Raw genomic sequence first — 25,557 nt, forward strand, 5'->3', positions numbered from 1 at the left:
AATAATAGTGTTCCTTGACATACAGATACCACAGTTTGTTAAGCCATTCCCCAAATGAAGGACATTCACTTAACTGCTATAAATATTTTCGTACAAGTGATGTTTTTACCCTTTTTCATAATGTCTTCAAGGTATAGACCCAGTGGTGGTATTGTTGGATCAAACAGTATGCACATTTTTGGTGCCCTTTGGACATAATTCCAGATTGCTCTCCATAAAGACTGGATGAGTTCACAGCTCCACTAACAATGTATTAGTGTCCCAGATTTCCTGCATCCCTTCCAACATTGATCATTGTCCTTTCTGGTCATATTGGCCAGTCTGAGAGGTGTGAGGTGATATCTCAGAGATGTTTTAATTTGCCTTTCTCCAATAAGTAATGATTTGGAGCAATTTTTCATATGACTGGATTGCTTTGATTTCCTCAACTGTAAATTTTCTTTGCATATTCTTTGACCATTTGTCAATTTGGGAATGGCTTGTTTTGAAAATTTGACTCAGTTCTCTATATATTTTAGAAATGAAATACTAGTTGTGGGAATCCTGGCCAAGATGGTGGAGAGAAGACAGACACTGTGATAATGCTCTTTCTTTCCCCTCAGAAATGACATGAGAGAAATCTCTTAATAGAAATTCAATCAACAAAACCCAGAAAGAGAAGCTAAGAGAAGAATACCTACCAAAAACGTCTGTCTCAGGGGACCACGGGTGAACTGGGAGACAAGAGAAGAGGATTAACACTGTGGAATGGCAGCTGGGGGAGGCCAGAGGGTCAGCCTCAACCATGGAGACTTCCATGAGGGGTGGGTGCTAGATCCAGTTTTAGCTGAGGAGTCTTTGGCCAGGGGGAGAAGAGCTACAGGAGGGTGAGTTCCAGCACACAGTCTCAGAGCATGCCTGGAGAACAACCAGCTGGGCCAGGGAACTGAGCCCCATACTTTTGGCAGGGCCCTTTGCCCAAAACAAACAGTAAACAACTCAACAGAAAAAGATTAACACCCTCCCCCAGGGCCCAGCCCAGTTTTCAAGGTCAACTCAGACCCTGCTGCTGAGGACCTCACTCCAGAGAAAGCAACCAGCAACCCCTGCTGGCTGGCCCTTGGAATTTTACTAATCTAAGTGAACAAAGCTTCTAGGATCCTCAAAAGCAAACCTCTGAGAGCCATCCCCCACCCCCAACACAAGATGAAAAAAGGCCATAGCAAAGGGGGACCCATGGAGAAATACTTAGAAGAGACAGATCCTAGCCCAGAGAGATATAACACTGCTGAGGAGAATATGAATTGGTTTCCAGCCCAGAAAGGCTTCCTGAAAGACATCAGGAAGGAGTTTAAAAATCAGTCGGAAAAAATTGGAAAAAGAAACTCAAGAGAAAATTAACATCTTGAAACAAGAAAACAAATCCTTGGAAATTACAATTGGACAAATACAAAATGAGAATAACTCTCTCAGATCTTCAATTGGGCAAATGCAAAAAAGAAAATGACTCTCTCAAAACTACATGTAGGCAAATAGAAAAGTCCTTCAAAATAGAATGGACCAACTGGAAAAGGATTTGCAAAAGATAAAGAAAAAAATCTTCTCCTCTAAAAAAAAGAATAGAATTGGCAGAAACTAATGGCTTTATGAGCCAACAAGATTGTGTTAAGCAAAACCAAAATAAAAAAAAAAATAAGAAAAAAATGTAGAATACCTCATAAGCAAAACCACTGATCTAAGGAATTGATTGAGAAGGGAGAATCTGAGAATTATTGACCTTCCTGAGAACACTGAAGAGAAACAAATGCTGGACTTAATATTACAGGATCTAGTGATGGAAAATTGTCCTGATAACCAGAGGGCAAAATAGTTATTGAAAGAATACATCAATCCCCTCTGGAAAGAGATCCTAAAATGAAACCACCAAGGAAAGTTGTGGCCAAATTCCAGAACTATCAGATAAAAACAAAAAAATCCTGCAAGCACCCAGAAAAAAAAAAAATTTAAATACCAAGGAACCACAGTAAGGATTATGCAGGATCTGGTTGCAGCAACATTAAGAGATCAAAGGACCTGGAATGAGATATTCCAAAGAGTAAGGGAATTTGGAATGCAGCCAAGAATATACTACCTGTCAAAGCTAGGCCTTCTCTTCCAGGGAAGAAGATGGACATTTAATGAAATGGGAGACTTACAAGATTTCATGATGAAAAGACTAGAGCTAAATAGAAAAATTTGGATTTCAAACAGGAGGCTCAAGAGGCACATTAAAAGGTAAAAAAACCAAAAAACTACTATACAATAAGAGGAAACTGGCTATATACCCACTTGGGAGAAAGAGTCTCATAAGAATTGTAACTCTATTAGAGAGAATATACAAAGCCAGAAGTGATGGACACTCATAAATTTTCTGTGACTCAGAATGATTTAAAAACAACACCTCCTTAAAAAGGGGGCAGTAAGGAGAAGGGAGGTTGGAAGGAGACAGAATAGGGTAAATCTCATTACATCAAGAGGTACAAAAGACCTATTGTAATTGAGGGGAATAAGGGAGGAGGTAAGAACCACCTGAATCTTCATCTCATCAGATTTGTCTTAAAGTTAAGTTAGACACACTTAATCAAGTTAAGAACCTTATTTTACCTTTCAAGCATTAAAAAGGAAAAAGGGGAGGGGAGATGGGGAGGGGGAGAAAAATGGGAACTAACAGAAGGAAGGGAAGAAGGGGAAAAGAGAAGGGGGACAAAAAGGGGAGGGGGTCGATTTAAGAGGGCAAACACACTGAAGGTGGTGGTATTAAGAAACAAAACACTGGGGAATAAGGAAAAAAGGGCAAAAAAGAGGAAAATACAAGCAGAAGGAAGATAGCATGGAGGGCAATAAAGAGTTAGTAATTATAACTTTGAATGTGAATGGGATGAACTCTCCCTTAAAATGTAAGGGAATAGGAGAGTGGATTAAAAACCAGAATCCTACAATATGCTGCTTTCAAGAAACTCATTTGAAACAGTGAGATAGCTATAGAGTAAAGGTAAAAAGTTGGAGCAAAATATGTTTCGCTTCATCTGAAGTGAAAAAAGCAGGGGTAGCAATCCTTATCTCAGACAAAGCAGCCACAAAAATAGATAGTGTTAAAAGAAATAAGGAAGCAAACTATATCCTCCTAAAAGGTACCAATGACAATAAAATATTTACAATACTAAATATGTACACACCCATTGGGACAGCATCCAAATTCTTAGAGAAGATGTTGAAAGAGCAACAGAAAGACATACACAGCAAAATTCTAGTAGTGGGAAACCTCAACCTTCCACCCTTAGCAATCCATAATCATATTAAAAATTGCTCCAAATAATTACTTATTAGAGAAATGAACATTAAAGCATCTCTGAGATATCACCTCACACTTCTCAGACTGGCCAATATGATCAAAAAGGACAATGATCAATGTTGGAAGGGATGCAGGAAATCTGGGACACTAATACATTGTTGGTGGAGCTGTGAACTCATCCAGCCTTTCTGGACAGCAATTTGGGATTATGCCCAAAGGGCAACAAAAATGTGCATACGTTTTGACCCAGCAATACCACTATTAGGTCTATACCCTGAAGAGATGATAAAAATGGGTAAAACACCATCACTTGTACAAAAACATTTATAGCAGCCCTGTTTGTGGTGGCAAAATATTGGAAATTAAGTGAATGCCCTTCAATTGGGGAATGGCTTAACAAACTGTGGTATATGTATGTCACAGAACACTATTGTTCTATTAGAAACCAGGAGGGATGGGAATTCAAGGAATCCTGGAAAGATTTACATGAACTGATGCTGAACGAGATGAGCAGAACCAGAAAAACATTGTACACCCTAACAGCAACATGGGGGTGATGATTAACCCTGATGGACTTGAACCAGGGACAATTTTGGGCTATCTGCAATGGAGAATACCATCTCTATCCAGAGAAAGAATTATGGACTTTGAACAAAGACCAAAGACTATTACCTTCAAATTAGGGAAAAAAGCATTATATTATTATATAATTTTACTATCTCATACTTTATTTATCTTCCTTAAGGATATGATTTCTCTGTCATCGTATTCAACTGAGATCAATGTATAACATGGAACCAATGTAAACACTAACAGATTGCCTTCTGTGGGGGTGGAGGGAGGGAAGCAAGAATGGGGGAAAAATTTTAAAACTCAAAATAAATAAAATCTTTCTTCAAAAAAATAAATAAAATACTAAAAAAAGAAATACTAGTTACAAAAATTGTTTCCCAAATGTTTTTTTTTTTCTGTGCAAAAGCTTTTTAATTTTATGTAATCAAAATTTCTAGTTTGTTTTGAATGATGTTCTGTATCTCTTCCTTGGTCATAAACTGTTTCCCTTTCCATAGATCTGACCAGTAAACTACTCCTTGATCTACTAGTTTGCTTATTATGTTGTTTTTTTATGTCTAATTCCTGTATCCATTTGGATTTTCTCTTGGTATAGGGTGTGTGAGGTGTTGGTCTAATCTTAGTTTCTTCCACACTAACTTAAAATTTGTCCAACAGTTTTTATTGAAGAGAGAGTTTTTATCCCATTAGCTGGACTCTTTGGGTTTATTCAACAGCAGATTACTATAATCATTTCCTGCTATTGTACCTAGTCTATTCCATTGATCCATGACTCTATTTCTTAGCCAATACCAGACAGTTTTGATGATTAATGTTTTATAATATAATGTTAGATCTGGTAAGGCTAAACCACCTTCTTTTGCACTTTTTTTATTGAATCCCTGGAAATTCTTGACTTTTTATTTCTCCATATAAATGTACTTACAACTTTTTCTAACTCATTAAGGTAATTTTTTGGAATTTTGATTGGTAGGGTGCTAAACAAGTAGTTTAATTTTGGTAGAATTTGGAGCTCAAAACTTTAAATAAAAATTGAAAAAAATATAAATCTCTTCATATCCATGCCCCTTCCTATGTTTTGGAGTACCATTTCACACTGTTCCCCTCCATGTGCTCTAATCATTGAACCATATTTGTCTGGACACACAATTTTCCATTTCCTCTCTCCTTGTTGTTTGAAAAGGCACTTCCCTCTCACCCCCCCTCCCCTTATTTGGAGACTCTTGGAAGCCCTACTTTCCACATGAAGCTTTTCCTGATTCCCCTAGCTACTTTTGCTAACTCTACAGACCATTATATATTCAATTTGTATATTTTCTGTATGCTATAAATGTATATGTTCTCTCAACTCTTAGAATATAGGCTCCTCAAGGGCAAGGGTTTTTCCTCTTTTGTCTGAATCCCCAGAATCTAGCAAAGTACCTGATACATAATAGATGCCTAATAAGTACAGGCTATTGATCAGTAACTTCACCTATTCAGTAATGGAAGTGAACCTTTTCTACACCTGTATTTGACCAACAATAAGGAACTACTGCTATTGTGAAATGATGGGACCCTTAAGACTAGGTAAACATTTTATCTTAGGGTTTAATATAGAAAAGGAGGTGAAATCTCAGCATATACTGATGTATTCTCCAATTTGGTAAAAGTGATTTTAAAGTTTTTGGGAAGAGCAAATACAAGATCTCATGTTCTAAAATCCCCTGGCAGGAAAGTATCCAAGATCAATGTGAAATTCTAAAGAATGAAATTCTGAAGAAATAAACAGAAATAATAATAAAGGATTGAAAAGAAACTATTTCTTTTATATTTCAAAAAAATGACAGGCAGTTTAGGTCAAAATCAAATAAATGATATAGTCTAGAAAGAAGAGTGTTGGGGTGCAAAAGCCCAAGATGGACTAAGATCATCAAAAATGCTAGAGAAAAAAAAAGAGTCACTAAAATCTATCACGAGGGAAAGACAAAGTTAAAAGATGGGATAGCATCACTGCATTAGAGGAATAGGATGGTATAAAGGAACATTGGTTGATTCTTGTCCTTTGTTATCAGAGAAGACCAAAATGACATCACTATAAAGACAAATTATCATGTGTCTGATTTTGGCTGATCAAATCAATATGATCTTGGAATGTTCTACTATAGGTCGGGCACAAAGAGTCCATGTGAACATCTGGCATGGTTACTTAAGACTTAGGTATCTGATGTTTCCTTTGAGCAGCTTCAATTCTGCCTTGCTCATAGGGCACAGCACCCTCTCTGATGAGGGCATGCCAGTCTGGGTAGTCCTGTGCTAGTGTAGGGATGTTGAGAGAGAGAGAGAGAAAAACTAATGAATTTTTATCTTGTCTCTATTTCTCTGAAGAATAATTAGATAGGAAGGAAGAACAAAAAAATCAACAGAATCATAAAAAAAAGAAAAGAAATGGCATGAGTGTATCTAATTATTTCCACTAAGTTCAGTCCCTAGGCATGGATGAATAACATGTGAGAGTACTGACAGTTTGCAGAGGTGATTCCTGAGTTCCTTTATTTTTTTTTTAATAATGGAGAATGGGAGAAGTGATGTACAGAGACCAATATCCCAGTTTTCAAAAGAGGGAAGAAAATAGTTTTTGCAAATGAGAACTTGGTGAATGACTTATTAAAGGATGGGTTTGTTAGCATTTAGAAAGGGAAGCTGGGATCACTAGTATTAGCATGGGGTCATTAGGAGAGGAAATTAGTATTTATTTTATTATTATTATTTTTGGTTTCATTTTGTTTGGTTTTTGTTAGGATTGGTAATATGACTGTGTAGTGGTTATTGTTTAGTAGTTATGGTCATTGATGACATTTTGTGACCCCCATTTGTGGTTTTCTTGGCAAAGATAATGGAAAACTTTGCCATTTCTTTTTCCAGTACCTTTTATATATGAGGAACTGAGGCAATGACTTGCCCAGGGTCACACAGCTAATAAGTGTCTGAAGTCAGATTTGGACTCAAGAAGATGTTTTTCTGACTCCAAGCCAAACACTATATCCATAGTGTCATCTAGAAAAATCTGAGAATGTATTAAGAGTAACTTAGTAGTGGGCCTGGGAGTCATGAAGACCTGTATTTTCTTTCACAAATACTGACTCATTTTTAATCAGTGCCCCTGAACAACTCTAAGAATATGGATTTCATAAGAGTTGATAGGGTGCATTTGTAGAGGTCTCATTAGGAACTCATTTTCTTATTAGGAAATCTATAAACTAATAAAATTGGCTGGACCCCACCCTCCCCCACCATACACTATACCATACCACACCATACCATATTTATTATACTATTCTACACTACAAACATAACTTTCCTAGAATGCCAATTGACAATTTTTTTGACATCCTAAAATTCTTACTGAATTCAGTTATAATAGACTAAGCATTCTTTTATATGATGGCCCTCAAATAGGTTGCATTGGTAGAAATCATTGAAAATGGCTACCGTGTCTTCCCCAAAGCTTTCCATTCTCTACATTCAACATACAGGAGCCATGAAACATAGAATTCAAAAGTTTTCTGTTCTACTTTTAAATTCTAGCCACAGAGATAGAACAGAAAATTGGGCTAAGAAGGATGAAAAAGCTAGAGAGGAGCAAGATTAATCAAGTCATTATTGTAACATTTATTATATTTGGGCTAAGGACAGGAGAATAATTGAAACACTGTTGTTCTTAGATAAAATCTAGAATTTAAATTTTAGCCCAGGAAATACAAACTGATGAATTTAAATTTAAATTTAAACTACCTCTGAAATTTGACATAGAAAAAAGTTCTCATTTCAATGGAAAGCCTTCTCTCAATCCCCATAAACGGAGATAACACTTTAACTAAGAATGTTGATGTCTCTAAATCTTAACCATAGGGGGCAATCAGTACAAAGGCCTGGATTTTCACAATTGTCGTCAGAGGCACCTATAACAAAGGGCACCTTCAGGATTACTGATGAGGATGAACTTTCTTTTGAATCATTCCACACCTAGTGTGTTCAGTCCTGGTCAAAAAATAATTAATGGGGGGGGAGTGGAAGGGAGGAGACAAGGGAGCTTTTTGCAGAAATGTCTTGCAGTATGAAAGTATTTACATGCTAATTGTTCTTCCTTTAATAATTCCTGTAACAAAGCTATCATTCTCTTTTCTATAATCACCAGTTGATTCACTGGTGCATCCCCCTTTTTTTTTTTTTTGCTTAACACTCACCATGACAGCCAGAAATGATAGAAAATGTCATTCTCTGCTTGCTAATTCAGTGTATTCAGAGAGAGTACAGCAAGTGTTTTTCTGCTGAGGTTTTTCCCCCCCAAGCCTAAAATATATAATGTAAAAGGTTTTCTTTTTTCTTAAGTGCATAAAGAAAGGATTCGGTTAAAATCGATTTCTGTAAGCCCTAATTATACAGTACATTTTATAATAAGCATTACAAGATCTCTGCTCAGGAACAAAGACCTCTTCGTTAGTAATGAATTGTCACTACCACAATCAGAGTGCTGAGTTTAATTCATGGATAAATAAAAAGAGTCCTTGTAAGCAAAGAAGTTCTATGTTAGAGTGTGCTCCGGAACAGCTACTTGGGGCTAGAAATGAGGCTTACAGTGAGGAAGTTCTTAATGTTTGATCGACATCCCTTTTACTAAATGGAAGCTGGTATCCTGTCCTGCTTGGAGAGAAAGGCTAGCTCTTGCTATTTGACTTCTGGAGTTTATTTCTAAGGTTCTAGCTTCTTCTGGAGAGGAGACTTTTGCTCAGTAGCTGCCACAGCTGTTTGAAATATGTGGTCTCAATCATTGAAGGCAGTAGTCCTGCACTTGAGAATGATGTGGGAGAACTCCAGTGAGAGTGATAATTAAAAGAGGAAAAAGAAGGATCACCTCCTCTCATTCAGTCCATTGGGCTTGGCAATAGAGCTATTTCAAAACAGTAGGGGATTTTCCAATCTCAGCATGGCAATCTCTAAGCACACATTGTTTCTATGGGTTAAAATCTGAATGGTATTTTAATTGTACTTGAAAAAAATTGATATGGAAAAGAAAATATTGAAAATTAGTTTAAAGAATAGAAAGCAACCAAAAATAGGAATATAATTTAAGTGGGGAAAGTATTAAAAGCAGGAAAACCAATGTATTATTTGCCTGGAAGAAAATGGCCAGTTGTATAAAAGAGGCAAGATGACAAAAGAAAATTGGTGCCAGGATATTAGAAAAGAACATTTAAATGTATCAGCAATGTGTCTCATTTCTAGTTGGGTAGAAATACAAAGGCAGTCTCTTCTCAGTATTTTTGTTATTTCACTGTCACTTAGAGAATTAAATCCAAAAAGGATCTACAAGATCACAAAAAACATAATATTAGGTCTAGAAGTCACTCTAGAGGTTCTCTAGTTTCTCTTTATTCATTTAGTCAGTCAATATGAAAAGCACTTTGAGCCAAGCACTGGATTATAGATACCCACCAATAAAACAAAACAAAACCCTGCAAAAATGGAGGGTCCAAGGAAAAAGTCACAAATAAGCAAAGTCAAGTTTCAAGTCAACCCAGGTCCTCTTACTCTGAATTCACTAATCCCTGCCTTCCCATAATTAGAAGATTTGGAAAGCTTTCAGAGAACATGGAAATTTGAACCTGGACCATTTGCAGATAATGTTTTCATGTCCACTGTTTCTATAGAAATTACCCATGATCTCTGAAACCTTCAGTTCTTGATAAATAAGGGGGAATGACATTATTGGCATCTAAGCTTACTTCCATCACTAATGTTATAAACCTATGACCTATAGAACCTATAGAACAATAGGAAGTTTGTAACTTTTGTTCAATAATCATGGCCTATGTCAGTGCTGGTCAACAAAGCTTGTAGTTTTTAAGTAAGAAGGAAGGGGAAGAAAAGGTACCAAATGAGAGAGCATGTTGTAATCATGCTGTAATTAAAATATGTATTGGAGACATGGGGTTGGACTCACAATTTCTTTTGCATAAGGCAGCAATGCTCAAACTTTTTGAGACCACTTTTTAATTATTCCTTTACATTCTTAAAAATTATTAAGAACTCAAAGAACTTTTTTTATTATATCTAATATGATGAGGTATTCAGTCTTTATATTTGGAATTGATCTTTAATTTCACAAGTCTCCAGGAAACTCTATTGTATACTTGTGAGAGAAAAAGAGTAAAAAACACAATTAATCAACCTTATATAGACTGTGAAAGGGTCTTTGGCACTCCCAGGAGTGAGTGAACCACACTTTAAGAGGTTGGTATAGAGAAATCCTAATGAGGAAAGTCCCTTGGGTAATAGCAGATCTGTATTTGTTCTTCAATTTGAGTCTTACAGAGTAGCCTAGGGCACTTAAAAGTTAAGTGATTAAGATAATAGCAATAGAGAATGATCCCTGTGTATGTGGATAAAGAAATGCTCTATAATGATGAAAGTGAACACTTTCTTCAATTTATTGTGTTTCTTCAGGATCCGAGATTATACTTGAACCCAGGCATTCTTGGTTCTAAGACTAGCCCTTGAGTCACACTATGACACTAAATTGATTTCACATAATCAAAACCCATAAGGGACCTCCCTCTATTTGTTAGTCAGTCTTGTCTGACTCTTTGTGATCCCATGGACCATAATGCACCAACACTTCAAAGGGTTTTCTTGGCAAAAATATTGGAGTGGTTTGCCATTTCCCTCTCCAGCTCATTTGATAGATGAGAAAATTGAGGCAAATAGGATTAAAGACTTGTCCAAAGTCATATACCTTGTTAGGGTCTGAGGTCAAATTTGAACACAGATCTTCCTGACTCCAGTGCTCTCTCTACTACACCACCTATCTGTCTCTGAGAGATCTCGGGAATCATCTAATTCAAATGTAAAAGAAGCATGGCTACAAAATATTTGAGAGTGGTCATTCTGCTTTTCCATAAGAGGTCTCCCGTGAAGACTAACCCATAATCTCTCAAAACAATATTCTATTTTTAGATAACTAATGTTTAGGAAAGCCTTAATTTTCCTTTGCAACACAGAGATGTTAGGGAAATTTAATCAAAGTGGAATTAAATTTAGGGTACACTCAAAAATATTGGTTGGATGAACAGATTAGTTAAAAAGTTAAATTTTGAAAGGAAAATGGTGCGGTTCTTCCACACCAGGTTGAGAAGAAAAGCATGTTAAAATGTGGAATACTCAAGGAAACTAAATACTGAATGTGATGATATTCAATCACCTGTTCTATGATCTATCAATCAACATAATTTAACAAGCGCTCCCTATTTATCAGTCATTGTGCTAATTACTGAGGAGACAAAGAAAGACAAAAAGAATGCTTGCTTTAAAGGAGATTATATTCTGATTGGGTAACTCAATATATATTGAGTATGTGGACGATGACCATGACTAAAATGACTGTGAATTCAGATGAGTCATTTTCAGATTTCTGGGATTCAGTTTCAGTCATATAAATCAAACCTATGGCTGGATTTCTTTGAACCTTAAATACTCTATGAATAAGCTATGGTCTACTTTAGACGTGTCAAACATATAGTGTGATTGTAAACAGATTAAAATGAAATGCTAAATATTTAGCAAAAAAATAAAAAAATAGAACATAGGAAAAATTAATATGTGGTTTTCTAAGTCAATATTCAGTCTGCATGGATCCTTAGGTATCTTGTAATAGCCCCCATTTCTATTTGAATTTGATATCCCTCAACTATATCACTGTTAGGCCAAGAAAAATAATTATTAAATGTTTTCAAGAGATCCTATATTATGTTTTGGAAGAGAAACAAGAGTAATTTTTTTTATTTCTAGACCTTTGAACAAAATATTAGTCAGCCTATATGCTGCTTTAACCAAAAATGAAATTTCTTTTTTGATCAATAGACTAACATAGTATCTCTTAAAACACACACACTATATATATATATATATATGTATATACATATACATATATATATATATATATATAAATAGAGAGAGAGAGAGAGAGAGAGAGAGAGAGAGAGAATTTTTAAAATCGGTTTCAAATGATTTACTTGACTCTAACATTACCTACATTTCCTACATGTCTTTCCCTATTCCCTAATCTGAGAGTTATTCCTTTACAATAAAAAAAAAATTAAAGAGGGGAAAAACAGTTCAGTCAAACTAATCAACACATTGAAAATATGTGAAATTATATGCAATATTTCCCACTCATAGTCTCCAGTTTCTGCAAAGAAAAGAGGTGTGAAATAAGGACAAGTAATAAAGAATACTCTGCAAGGGAGAAGAAAATAAATTCTCCTGTCTTTAAAACAAAACAAAACAAAGACAAAAAAAAAACCCACAAGAACAAAAACAAACCAAAAATAAAAAAAAAAACTATACAAAAATTCCTAACTAGAATTGAATGCTTTTCTTCATCTTTATCATATTCTGCATCATTTCAAAACGGCTTCTTACCAGATTAGAAGAGGACATTTTTCAAAGGGTTAGACTCATAATAAAAAGAGAAGATTATTTGTGGTGAATGATATCCCAAGGAAAGAGAGAGACCAGTTGTATTAGCAGCAGCTCTGATTCTCCTTCTTACAAATGGAGCTCAGAGCCCACAATCTCTTCCTAAGGTCATCACCCTTATAAATCCATGCCACACACAGGGGAGAGAAGCTTAAAACATAAGAATTCCACTCCCTATCCCCTTGTTGATGGAGAGACTTTTTTCATCTGCATATTCCCATTTATAACAAAGCCTCCCCGTCGTGAAGGATTTTTATGAGCTCTTGAGTTTTCTATCGTTTTTATCTTTCTTAGCATCAGCAAAGCAACTGGCAGATTCTTTAATAAAATATATTATATATATTAATATTTATGAACGGATAAATTGGATGTTTAAATAAACATTCTCCAACTTATGCCAGTTCTCTTGTTTTAAACGTTAAATTGCACTTACGTTGTCAGGAAAGTCGGCCTTTAGTTCACTGACACATTGACACCAATATGCTGCTGTTTTCTCACTGATGAGTTCAATATTAAGGAAGGAGCTTTGTCCTGGGCCGTACACAGGGCCTGAGGTGGTGCCCCGGATGATCCGTGGTGAAACATTAGTCACAATGTCCTGTTAAAAGAGAAAAGACTTTGACTATCATTTTGCAATCTAACATTGCAGCTTTTATTATCTATTCTCTTCAGCATAACAATGACTTACTAAGTTTTTTTCTCTTATTTTCCAGAATAAAATCCACAAAATGTGCCTTAAATTATAGTTAACACATGATTTCAGGTGAAAAACTAAATTCAAATATGTTATAGATGGAGCAAAATCCTTTTCCATAATCCAGACTCATAGGGAAATAAAAATATTTAAATACTGCTTAGATGGATCTGGAGTATGATAGAAATGTTTTTTTTTTTTAACTTATTGGTGATACAATGAAGAACAAATACATGATGGGAATAATGTACAAGAATCCAAAAAGATTTCTTTTCATTGTATCAAGTAAGATTTCAAAGGTGGCTTTACTTTTGAATTTTGTTTATAGCCAAAAAAACCAAGTAAGTCATCCAAAAAATGCTTGAGGCATTGGTAGTTTGTGAATTTTAGAGTATTCTTTAAGATGGGAGCTGGGTCAGATTATCTATAGAGTTGCAGTCATAAATGCAAATTCATTGGGAAGAAAGCCACTTTTCACAAGACTAAAATGAGGATATCAATAACTTCATGATAAACTATAAACAGTAAACAGTAAAATTAACATGCTTGTTAAGTATAATTAACAATCCACAACTGCTTCTATGGTAATATTAACGAAGAACAGTAACATTTCTGACATTATTTAAAACTAAAAAGAAACAAAGAAGGAAAAATGTTTCTTTTGCCAACTTCTAATTAAAAATAATTTTGAGTAAAGGTCATTTAGTTAAGGATTTATCAGAATTAGTCATTTAAGTACCCCTCCTCACCATCTTGTCACTTTTAGTGAGATAACATGAACCCCCATTAGTATATAGCAATTAAGGTCAATTTACATATTTTAATTAAGAACCACCCCATATAAAACAATTAGCGTAATAGGCATACTAACTGGATTTCATAACATTTGGACGTTTTTCCAACTAGATAGACAGGAAACCTTAATTAGCATTAATTAGTGCTGATCTGCATATGTTTGATAAGGCATACCCTTGCCACAAAAGATTATTTATTCCTGAATCTGCCAAATGCTACAGTTGCAGAGGATAAAAGGACTTTTCTTCACATTGCATGTTAATTTCTGGTAATTTACATCCATTTTTACATTTGAATTAGTATATTATAAAATAAATTGTATAAATGTTACAATAATGCCTTTGCAAATATGTACATTTAGACTTATAGAAATCATACCAGTTAATTTTTATTCATTATCATTCCACTTCCATTGTAATCATTTTGTAACATCATCAGCCCACACTATGATTTGTTTCTTCCTACCAATTTTCCCATAATCTTAATGGGAAAAAAAAACCTGTAGGCTCTCTCCAGAAGGTTCCAACCCAGTCTGCCAGATTTTCATTTTGGCAAATGTAGGATTAAAAAGTGCCAATCTTAGAAGGTATACCTTGCATTTCATTAGCCTCTCTAGAGGAAGATGGCTTTACAAGATGCCCTCATCTTGTACACTCAGAGTCAGGAAATCTGGCAAAGGCAAATCAGAGTCCAAAAGAGAGCTGCAATTATCTACTGACTCATTTTCCCTGAATCCCAGTAGGAGGTTAACTTTTCCAAATTGTCAGAATTTGGTTGTGAAACACTGAGGCAATCTTAGACATTTAGTGCCTTCCAGAGACACTTCTGGCAATGAGGCCAGTGATGAATATGACCAACTGTGGCTAATTTAAATTACTGTACCCTAGGTTGAATTCATATCACCAGAGTCTTCCAAGAATTCCAGGATTGGGGATAGAATTTGATAACACAGATTGTCCATAGCCCGGGGAATCAGAGACACCTTAGCCTTGGAGTGTCATGGCACATGCTATTAATGGCAATTCTAAGAAAGTTACAATCTAAAGTTCCCAAAAGGATCTAAAGGGAAAGACCAATCATTCAAATTGATAAAGCATGTTTAGAAGATTGCAAGGTAGTTTTCCCTGCCCCACAATCAGTTTTTGTTACTAACTCCAAAAAGTCTTTGATTCCACAAATAGAAATTAATTTCTTTGGGGTTTAAAAAGGCTTTTCAGTCTTCTGAAGTCCTAAATTAAAATGCAAATATCTCTCAGAGGTGTAATAATTTAACCATTCTGAGCTAATACCACTGATTGGATTGGGATTAGTTCACAGTTAAAAATTAAGACAAATACCTGGAGAAGGACAAAGGAAGTCTAACTAGCCAAAAGACTGCAATTATAAGTAGAGGTTTATGATTTATAAAGTGTTTTCATCACAGCAGTTCAGTGAGACAGTGAGAGCCAATATAATTACACCTATTCTACAGATGAAGAAATTGAGGTTCAGAGAAGTTAAATTATTTACACAGTATCACAAAGTGTTGGAAATGGGATTAGAACTCAGATTTTTTAAGGTTAAGATCTGAAGTCTTTTTCACACACTTCTCTTTCTCCTGAAAACACTCATCTTTTGAAAAGGAACGAGAAGAGGAAGTACAAGACAAACCCTTCATTTCTGGAAGAAATTTGACTTTTCTGGTTCATTCCTTCTCTGCATCTGATTATTCCCTTTCCTTTATCACTCTTTATTTCAGAATTTACTATTTTATCCAAATGTATCCTAATATGTCTTTATTTGGTTAATGAATGCTTAAGATTTTTTTAAGCAAAGAAAAATCAATTAGAAGTGTCATCAGAGGTCACACTTGCAGTCCCTTTGATAAACATGGTATTAGGACTTGTAGAAGGTAAAAATCATTATTCAATATTCCTATATCTCCTGATTCCCAAGGCAATGCTTTTAAGACCATCCTATCATTGTCCATTATCTCAGATAATAGTTAATATTCATAAAATGCTCTAAGATTTGTAAGATACTATATAGGTAGATGATTCTGTGAAGTTGGCAGAGTAAATCAGAAAATTCCAAGCTCTCCAGATATTTCCTCCACTGACAAGTCAAAAATAAAACAAAACACACACACACACACACACACACACACACACAGAAACAGAGAACAAAATAAAACCAAAAAACTCACCTTACAGGGGAAAGTAAAGTGGCAAAAACAAAACAAAACAAAACAAAAAAAAACTTGTGGCAGAACAGTGGAAAAACTGGAGAAGATCCAGTGTTCCTTGAGGATAACCAGAAAAAATCCTGGGATGAAGGTTCCTCTTGCTGCGTGAAGTGCAAACACTTCCAGGCTAGCTCCCTGAAATAGCAAGAGGCAAACCCTAGCTGGGTTGGGAGGTAGATTAACCTCAGCCACAAGAATTTTCACCTTCTGAACAGACACCTGAAGTCAGGTGTCTGAGATGGGAGGAGGGGGAAGAGAGGGAACCTTTTCTGATAAGGGACTCCAGATCCAGCTGTGCAGGTGAGATGCAGTCTTGAGCAAGAAGGGACCATCACCCACTCAATGAATGCAGAGATAGTGGAGAATTAACACTGCTGGTTGTGGACACAAGATAGAATTGAGATTTCAGTATTGATTCCAGGCCAGAAGAGAGAATTGAAGGTTATAAGTTTTGGAGGGTTCTCAGGGAGTAAGATCATTTCTAGCAAAGTGTGCAGAGGGACCCAGTTGGGGCTTGAAAGGGAAAAATAGTGTAGGGTTTTGGTCCAGGACAAAATTCCTGAGATAAGAGATGACTTCCCTCCAGACTACAATATTAGAGCTAAATGTAAGAAAAAATTACTAAAAGAAATTTTAAAATGAGTAGGCAAAGGAGAAAGAATCTAAACATAGATGGCTAATATGAGAAATAGAGAGGACAAAGGAGAAAATAAACAAAAAACCCTCCTTACCTATCCCAAAGGGTAAAGCCCAATGGTTACCTACTCAAAAAGAATTCACTGAGGATCTTAAAAAAGACTTTAAAAATCAAACAAGAAAGATTGAGAAAAACTAAAAAAAAAGTAAGAACAATCCAAGAAAGATAAGAAAATTGACAAAAGAAGGTAAGCCAATTGGAAAAAAGAGGTCCAGAATCTTAAGGAAGAAAATAACTCTTTGAAAATTAGAATTGAGAAAGGGGAAGTCATGAAGTTATAAGAGAACAAAAATTATAAAGCAAAATATAAATGAGTGACCTTGAGCAAGACACTTAACCCCATTGCTTTGCAAAAATCCAAAACAAAAAACAAAATACAAAATACAAAGAATGAAAAATAGAAGAGAAATATAGAGAACAGATCAAGAAGAGAAAATATAAGGATAACTGGACTACCTGAAAGCTACAATCTAACAATTAAGGAAAATTGTCCTGAAGTTTTAGAATAAGAGGGAAACTAGAAATTGTAGAATAATTAGTGAATACCATCTGAAAGAGGTCCCATCAAGAAAACTGATAAGTAAAGCAAAGCTAAATTCCAAAAAATAAATAGGGTAGAGAGAAAATATTAAGAGCAACAAGAAAAAATATCAAATATGGCAGAACTACAATTAGAATTTCACAAGATCTAGCAACAGATTAGAATACAACATATCAAAAAACAAAAGAATTGGTGTTGTGACCACAAATATCATACCCAGCAAAGTTAAGCAAAATCTTGAATGAAAAAAATGGACATTCATCAAATTACAGGATTTTCAGGATTTCATGGCAAAAAGATCTGCACTTAATTGAGAATTTGACATATAAGAACTAAAAGAAAAATAACATAAATATCAAAAACTAATTTCCAGAGACTCAATAAGGGAAAACTGATTTCAATCTATACATGGAAATGCAAACCATAATAGTAATTAGAAGAAAAGATGGGGATAGAGCTAAAATGGGATTCTTAAAAAAGTAAGATCTAGGAAGAGATTTTAAAAAAAATGTTATACAATTGAAGTATAAGAAGAATTGAAACAGAAACAGAAAAAGTAAATGGAGAAGGATAGTTGGTAGTTCTAGAAATCTACTCTCACTGGGAATGGATTAAAGAAGAAACAATAAATATATATATATATATATATATATATATATATATATATATAAATTTGTATGCATGCATATACATATATATATATATACATACTGTATCTATATCTATAAAAGCCTTCTAAATTAAAAAAGAAATAAGAGGAAGGGCTAGGGAGGGTAATAAGTTAGAAAATAGGATATTGAAGGGTGTGAAGATTATAGGGGGGATATAGAAGGATATTTAGATCAAAGGGCTTTGAAGAAATAGGAGGGCAAGGAATGAAGTAGAAATAAAGTAGTGGAGTGAGAAGGGGTTTTGCTTTCAGGAAATGTTATAAAAATGAGAGATACACACAAACCAAGCATATATCTATGAATATGCATGTATATATCTATATATGCAAATGTATCTACATATGCAAATATATAGTATATAATTGTGTATATATACACACAGATATAATACCTATATATGGTTGTATTTATGTATGTGAATATGCATATGTCTGTTTTTATATATCTATATGTGTACATATGCATATATATATATATATATAGATATATATATATGTATTTAAATATAGCCATCCTGGGGGAAGGTGGAAGAAAAAAATAAACAGTGCACAGCAGAGAACAGGAAAAAACCTACAAGCAAGCAAAGAAAAGGTGAATGATTTTGAACACGATGTGTGATGTTTATCATATAATAAGCTTTCTTGAAATCAAGAATTTATTGCTTTATATTATGAATCCTTTCATGTTTTAATGTGCACATAATAATGTATTTTTTGTCAAATAAAAAAATTGTGGGGGAAAATACTTTATAAATATTTTCTCATCCTCACAATAACTTTGGGAGATGATGTTATTATCACCATTTTATAAATAAGGAAATTGTCCTAGAAAGATTAATTGTCTTGTCCAGGCTCATATAGTTGGTAAATGTATGAACTGGATTTTGAACTAAAATCTTCTAAATTAAAGTTTACTATCTTATCCACTATGATCTCTTTGCACTGTTCAACTCTCCATCTCTATCCACTGTTATACTAGATAAAATCACTATTAATTAATTACTTAATGAAATAAAATAACAGATATATAAAATTAAAAGTTTGTTGTTTTAGTGGTGCAAGTGGTGGTGATGGTGGTGATTGCTTCTCTAGCTGTGATTTAATAAAGTTAAGTTTTGGAAGACTCCCAGTATGAAGGAAATAGAGCACATGGATTCATATTCTGCTCATTTACATAGGATCATCATTAAAACATTTCTCAACTTTGTCTCTAAATATGTCAAAATATTCTGCATTAAGGAACTCAAATGATGTCTCATGAGAAGGCAATTATGTATTCAGAAACTATAAGGAGTGACCAGGAATACATTTCCATTACTCTCACTTTGGAATGATATTTCATGATATCCTTTGATTGTCAAGACTAGAAAAGAATCAAGATGAAGATGGGGTCAGAGAAAAATAGGTGAAGAATGAAGGAAGACAGGAAAGAAGTAAGATGAAAGTTGGAGGAAAAAACCCCTCTAACTTGAGATTCTAACTTGTTTTGTATGTAATTGAGAACCAGTATTTACCAATGAGAGCTCAGTCCTTAGGAGTTATGTGGGTGGCTTGATACATTCCCTGAAAGGACTCAAGACCATGTCCATGTATTATTTCCAAAACTTGAGCCTTCATTTTCCTCACTTTGATTGATATGGGATTTAAACCTAAGTCTTCCTGACTCCAGGTCTAGCTTGCTATGGTCTTCCTCCTGTTTTCCACCTCATTTGCACACCCCAGATATTGATTAACTTTTCAGTAAATCTTCATTGACTTCATATATCTGAAAAGAAGTTAAATGGAATGAAAAAATGAATGGATGCTCTTACGAATTAGATTTCCCCATAGTTGTTCTGAAGTAGTGTAAAAGTTGAATTTGAACATCAATAGAACTGTCATGGAGATATTTATGTAATCTTGTGTAAAATACAATTTCCATAATCTTAGTTTCCTCATCTATATTTAAGTAGAATCATTACTTATATAACACAGTATTTTAGTAAAACAATTTATAAACATGAGCGGTGATTGTTATTATTGTTTTGAATTCATACCATTAAGAATATGACTATAATTTCCTCAAACTACTAGTTTGGAAATGAAAAGTTTTGGGTACTATTATACAATGAAATTTTAGGAAGGAAAGTTAATATTAAGTAAGTAAAATCATAATAATATTGCTTTTGGGTTTTAGAATAAAAGTAACATTCAATAAGAGTTGGAATAATAGATGAAAGTTCCTTGTACATCATATGTTGAATTAATTTTTCAATGATCTTTATTTTATCTCAGTTACCAGCTAAGGTAGCATCACTTAACTTTGGACCTCAATATAACCTGAAAAGTTTGTATTTCTATTTTTTCAGATTTCTGAAATTCCTCACTCATGTTACTATATTATATAATATTTATATTTATTTCATGTTGGGGGCGGGGGGAAGAGGCTTGGCGGTCGCTTAGAGGGGGAAACATAATCACCTTATAAGGGAATGTTACAGAACTCGGCCCCTCATTGAGTAAGAGTTCATGGGAGGGAGGACAGAGGGGATAAAAGGGTCTGCTGAGAGGTGGGGGGGAGCGGGAATGTGATCACAGAAGAATAAAGACTCATTACCCACCTCAGGCGCTCTGTCTGGTTCTTCCCCCATCAAAGAGTGGGGGCCGGGGGTACCCCGAAGACTCATCACGCGTTGGACTGGTGAGTAAGAGGACGGACTAGCATAAAGAAGCCGGCGTTGTAAATAAAAACCCGGCAATTTCATAGCATATGAAGGCTCAGCTAGGCTTCTCACTCTCACCTACTAACTCACCCTTTTACTTGTTTCACATTGCCATGATAATCTGCCAGAGAATCGTCATTCTACAATGGTTAACATATTGTCACCACACCATATTCTTCTCTTCCCTGTGAACCATCATTATATGATCTCCATTTACCATCCCCCATTGATAGTTAGTTCCTTTATTGCTATTCCCTTTATTGGACCCTTATCCCTATTCTATGTCCCACTCCAAATATACCCACTGTGCTCTCTGAAATAATTATTCCATAGATAACAAACTTGATTTCATCTTAAAAATTTTCCTTTTCTTACTACTTTCCTCCTTCTGTACTCAACTGAGACCAAGATCCCTCTTTGCCCTTCCTTTATTGTTTGCAGTCCTAGCTACTTGCACTCATTTCTTTCTGTCCTTACTCACTGGGACTTACTTCTCTACCCCACCTCCTGTACTCAACAGATGTTCAGACCTTTGAATGTTCTACTTTGAATATTTTTGATCTCTGGATTCCCTTTATCTGAACATGATCTTTTATCATTTTTCTTTCCCTCCACTTTGCAACCCCTAATGCTGTTTTTTTTAAATCTTCACTTATGACCTCTAATTCAGTCATTCCTCAGTTCTTTCCTAGGATATCACCCCTGTACTAGACACACTTTCCACCTTTTTCCATCTTGACTCTTGTTAAAGCACTTCAACTCTATACTAGTTGTAATTCTTTGATCTACTGATGATCTTGCTCTTCCAAATCCCACCATTAGATCATTCTCACCATCTATTGCCTTTACTCCTATACACATTATTGAATGAAATTATATATATATATATATAAAGCTATGTTGAGTGGGTCCTACAATAAATTTTTTATATGTACTGATATGTGCTCTCACTATAGTAAGACAATCTTTTTCACTACTCTATACAATTCACTATCCTATTTAGCATAAGAGTTTTTTTCAAACTTTGCAATAACCCTCAAGTCTCCCATGGCTCCCCTTTTCCACACCTCAGCTAAGAAATTTACCTCATATTTCACTGAAAAAAAAATTGAGGCCCTTATCCAAGAACTCATTCTTTCCTTTTTATTTTTCTTAGATATCTTTTATAACTCTTTCTTCTTGACACTCTAGTTCACTTGAAGAGGTGACCCCTCCCTTAGCCCAAGAAAACTGTACATAAGATTTCATTTCATCTTTTTTTTTTTTTTTAGGTTTTTGTTAGGCAATGGGGTTAAGTGGCTTGGCCAAGGCCACACAGCTAGGTAATTCCTAAGTGCCTAAGACCAGATTTGAACTCAAGTACTCCTGACTCCAGGGCCGGTGCTCTATCCACTGGGCCACCTAGCTGCCCCTCATATCATCTTTTCTACAAGAGCTGTATAAAAAAGGGAATTAAGCTTATATACAAACTAGATGAATCTAACGTCCTGTAAGTTGAACAAAATCTCATACACACCTCTTAACTGACAATGATTTATAAGAAGCAAATTATATATGTAATTTAATAATGTGATTAAAATAAAAGATCAATAATTGAATAATATTTCCCAAGGACATGAGCTGTTTTTTGGCTTTCTTTGAATTTCTACTATTTACAGAGTACCTGCTCTTAGTAATGCTCTCAATAAGCTCTTGGTAGATGCTAATTGACTAGGTGAAGTTGCTTATTTATTATAGCCTATAAATAGAGCATTCTTAAGTGATGTTTTGAATTATCATGAAATGTGCATAAATTTTATCTGTTATCTATGTATGTATGTATCTATCTACTTATCTATTCTTCCATTTATCTATTTATCTACTGGTTCTTAGTTGTATCCATCTCAACACATTCTATTTACAAATGTTTATTACATTAAAATTAGCAGAAATAGCAAGTTTAGGGTGTAAGACAAAACATTAGAAATTGGACATGTTGAGCTTGCTTTACTGGTAGAACACATATGGACAAAGGCATGATACTCCTATCTATAGCTAACATTTACATAGTATTTTTAACATACATACCTAATTTGATACTCATAACATTTCTGGGAAGTGTTATGCTATTATTTTCATATACTTAAGGCCATATAAGCTAGTATCTGAGACAATTTGAATTTAGGTTTTCCTGACTCCAATTCTAGTATTCTTTCCACTGAGCCAACTACCTGCCTAGTTTAGAAAAGACTCTAGGGTTAGAGATACAATTTTGCATATCAAGTTCATAAAAATGATACCCGAGGAATGAAGAATACTTCAATATTAAAAACGCTAAAGAGAGAGTTGAAGCTTTATTAATGTTTGAGATCTCCTAGGAAAATAGAAGTAAGAAAGGAAACGAGGGCAAAAGACAAGGATCAAGAAGAAAAACAACACATATAAGAAATGGGAAGAGGAATAAGATTCATTATTAGTTGAAGAAAATGAGCTGTTCGAGAAATATCAGAAGGACCAGCTGTGTGTAAGGTTGGGGACTCCAAGGAGATAAGAATATCAGGGAAGATACAGTAGTCAACAGTTTGAAATTGTTGCAGAGATCTAAATGGTTAATGAAATGATAACTTAAACTTGACCTCCTTATACCAAAGAAGTATACTGTTATGTTCATTAAGTGGTTTAAGCTTCCTAGTGTTACCATGGTTACAGCTAGAGGAAAGAGCCACAATGGCCTTATAGTGAATAGAGAAATAGAGCTTTTCAGTGATGTGTTGATAAGTGACTGTAAAAAATATCTGAGGTCCCATAAAGTTTGTGCAGACAATCAAGTGAGGCAAATAAAAAAGAAAATTCTAGGCCTGATTAAAAAAAAAGATGATTTTTGTTCAAGGATTCCAGGGGCAAGTAGGAAATTGAAAATTCTATCACGTAGTAGCTGATATAGCTTCTCTCACACACAAGTCCAAGTTATCCTGGCAGCTAGATGTTCCCTAAACACACCATAAGTAAAGAACTTCATAATAAAACTTGTCTGTAAGCAAAAATCTCTGGCTACTCTGTTTGAAAGGTCATTTTAAAAAGGTTTTTAATTTATTTGCTTGCTACCCCTTTGCACATGTGTTCCTTCTTCTCCCCCTGCTCCTATCTTTAATTTGAAAAGAGCTAGACAGTCTCATTTTATAGTTAACATCATTTCTGTATCTCTTACTCATTCTTTTCCCATTTTCATCTTTTACTTTGTTAATATCCTGCTATCTCCTACCTAGGAGTGTGCTGGAGCCAGTTCATACCAGCTCACAACTATAGATTATTAAATTTTCAGTGTAAGCATTTCCTCCTTGAAATGCCTCCTCACCGAGTGTTATAAATCAAGGTTTGATTTTTAATTTTGTTGACCATCTAGACTTCAGAGAGTGATGGGAAAAAAAGTTAACAACACAGATTAAATTTAAATGGGTGATATGTATATATATATATATATATATATATATATATATATATATATATATATATATATTTGTTATATGTGTATAAATGCATATACATTTTTTCCTGGAAAACAAATAGTTAAATATTTACCAAAACAGTCTTGCTGCTATCCATTTTATCCATTCTCTACTCATTGATATTCATATTTTTGTCTTTGTTATAATAATATAATAGTTTATAATATAATAATATATAATAATATAATAGTTTAAATTCAGGTTTCCCAACTTCCTTAATTTCCAAACATATCCTCTACTCTGTACCATATGTAGTCCTTGGCATGCATTCTTGATGATAGTATATATTTTGCTTCAGTGCTTTTGTTAATTGAATGTGTTTCTATGAGGACATGGCCCTGTGAATGGGTGTGTTTTCAAGAATTTTTCATTTAATACAATTGATTATAACCAGATCTCCTTCTCTAGATCATCCCTTTAGACATGGATATTTTTACTGCGCAGAACTCTTGATAAAATATCATCCTTAAATGGGAGTATTTTAGCAGTGTAATTTTTATGAGTATAGAAAGTAAAACCATTCAAGCCTGACCTGCTTTACAAAGGTGCTACCTACACTATTGTGTGGAGAAGAGTAAGTCATCTATACTTAGGGCAGAATAAAATATTCTGTGTCTTGTTATATTCCTTCTTGAGGATAAGTCTACCTAAAGAGAAAGAAGGAAAGGAAGGGGGAAAACAAAACAAAAAACCCAACTGGGTTTCAAATATGATCTATTATGTTAAAATATATGTTTAAAATATTCAGTAGGAAAAGCAAGCTTTACTCTCTTTAATTAGAATACTATAGGGGGTTTAAATGGTAAGGTATTACAGCAATATAGAAGAAGGACCCTTGCTAAGGGAGGAGGGGAGGAGAGGTGGGAGAATATATAGATTGCATTCAGTAGGGATTTAGAAAAGATGACCTCTAAGTTTCCTTTCATCTTCGAATCTATAAACCCTATGATCTTAACAGTAGGAAGCTAATTCAAAGTTACTTAGGCATTCATTATAAAGTATGGTTCGTTCAAGTTTAGAGCACAAAAGGGAAAAACAGAAGATAGCTAATAATACCTTAGTCACCCAAGTAACTAGAGCAAAGATGATGTTTGTCTACATAAGGAAAGATTTGAAAAAATTTTGATATCTGCCCCATACTCCTCAAAATATCAAGTATTAGGGTACTGCCGAAAGGTTCTTAGAGCCTTCCTTGTAACAGATGCAACTTGATTTAAAAAATAAATGCCTACCACCTCCTTCTCTATTTTGCAGAGGTGAGGGATTCTGTGTATGGAATGCCACATATAATGTCAATTTTTTTAGATGAGTTAATTTCCTCAAACTATCCCCCATGGAAGAAACAACTT

The 25,557-nt window shown here is 34.6% G+C and overlaps 1 protein-coding gene across 2 annotated transcripts in view; it reads right to left on the reverse strand.

Moving 5' to 3' along the window:
• The window catches only part of DPYD (dihydropyrimidine dehydrogenase), a 1,037,477-nt gene that overhangs the window by 424,787 nt on the left and 587,133 nt on the right, over positions 1-25,557 (reverse strand). For both annotated transcript variants that reach the window (XM_074188237.1, XM_074188238.1), the window contains exon 14: positions 12,834-12,998. In XM_074188237.1, the coding sequence (XP_074044338.1) occupies positions 12,834-12,998 (165 nt within the window). The remainder of the gene's footprint in view (positions 1-12,833; positions 12,999-25,557) is intronic.

This window comes from Macrotis lagotis, chromosome 5, assembly GCF_037893015.1.
Source record: "Macrotis lagotis isolate mMagLag1 chromosome 5, bilby.v1.9.chrom.fasta, whole genome shotgun sequence".
Classification (NCBI taxonomy): Eukaryota; Metazoa; Chordata; class Mammalia; order Peramelemorphia; family Peramelidae; genus Macrotis; species Macrotis lagotis.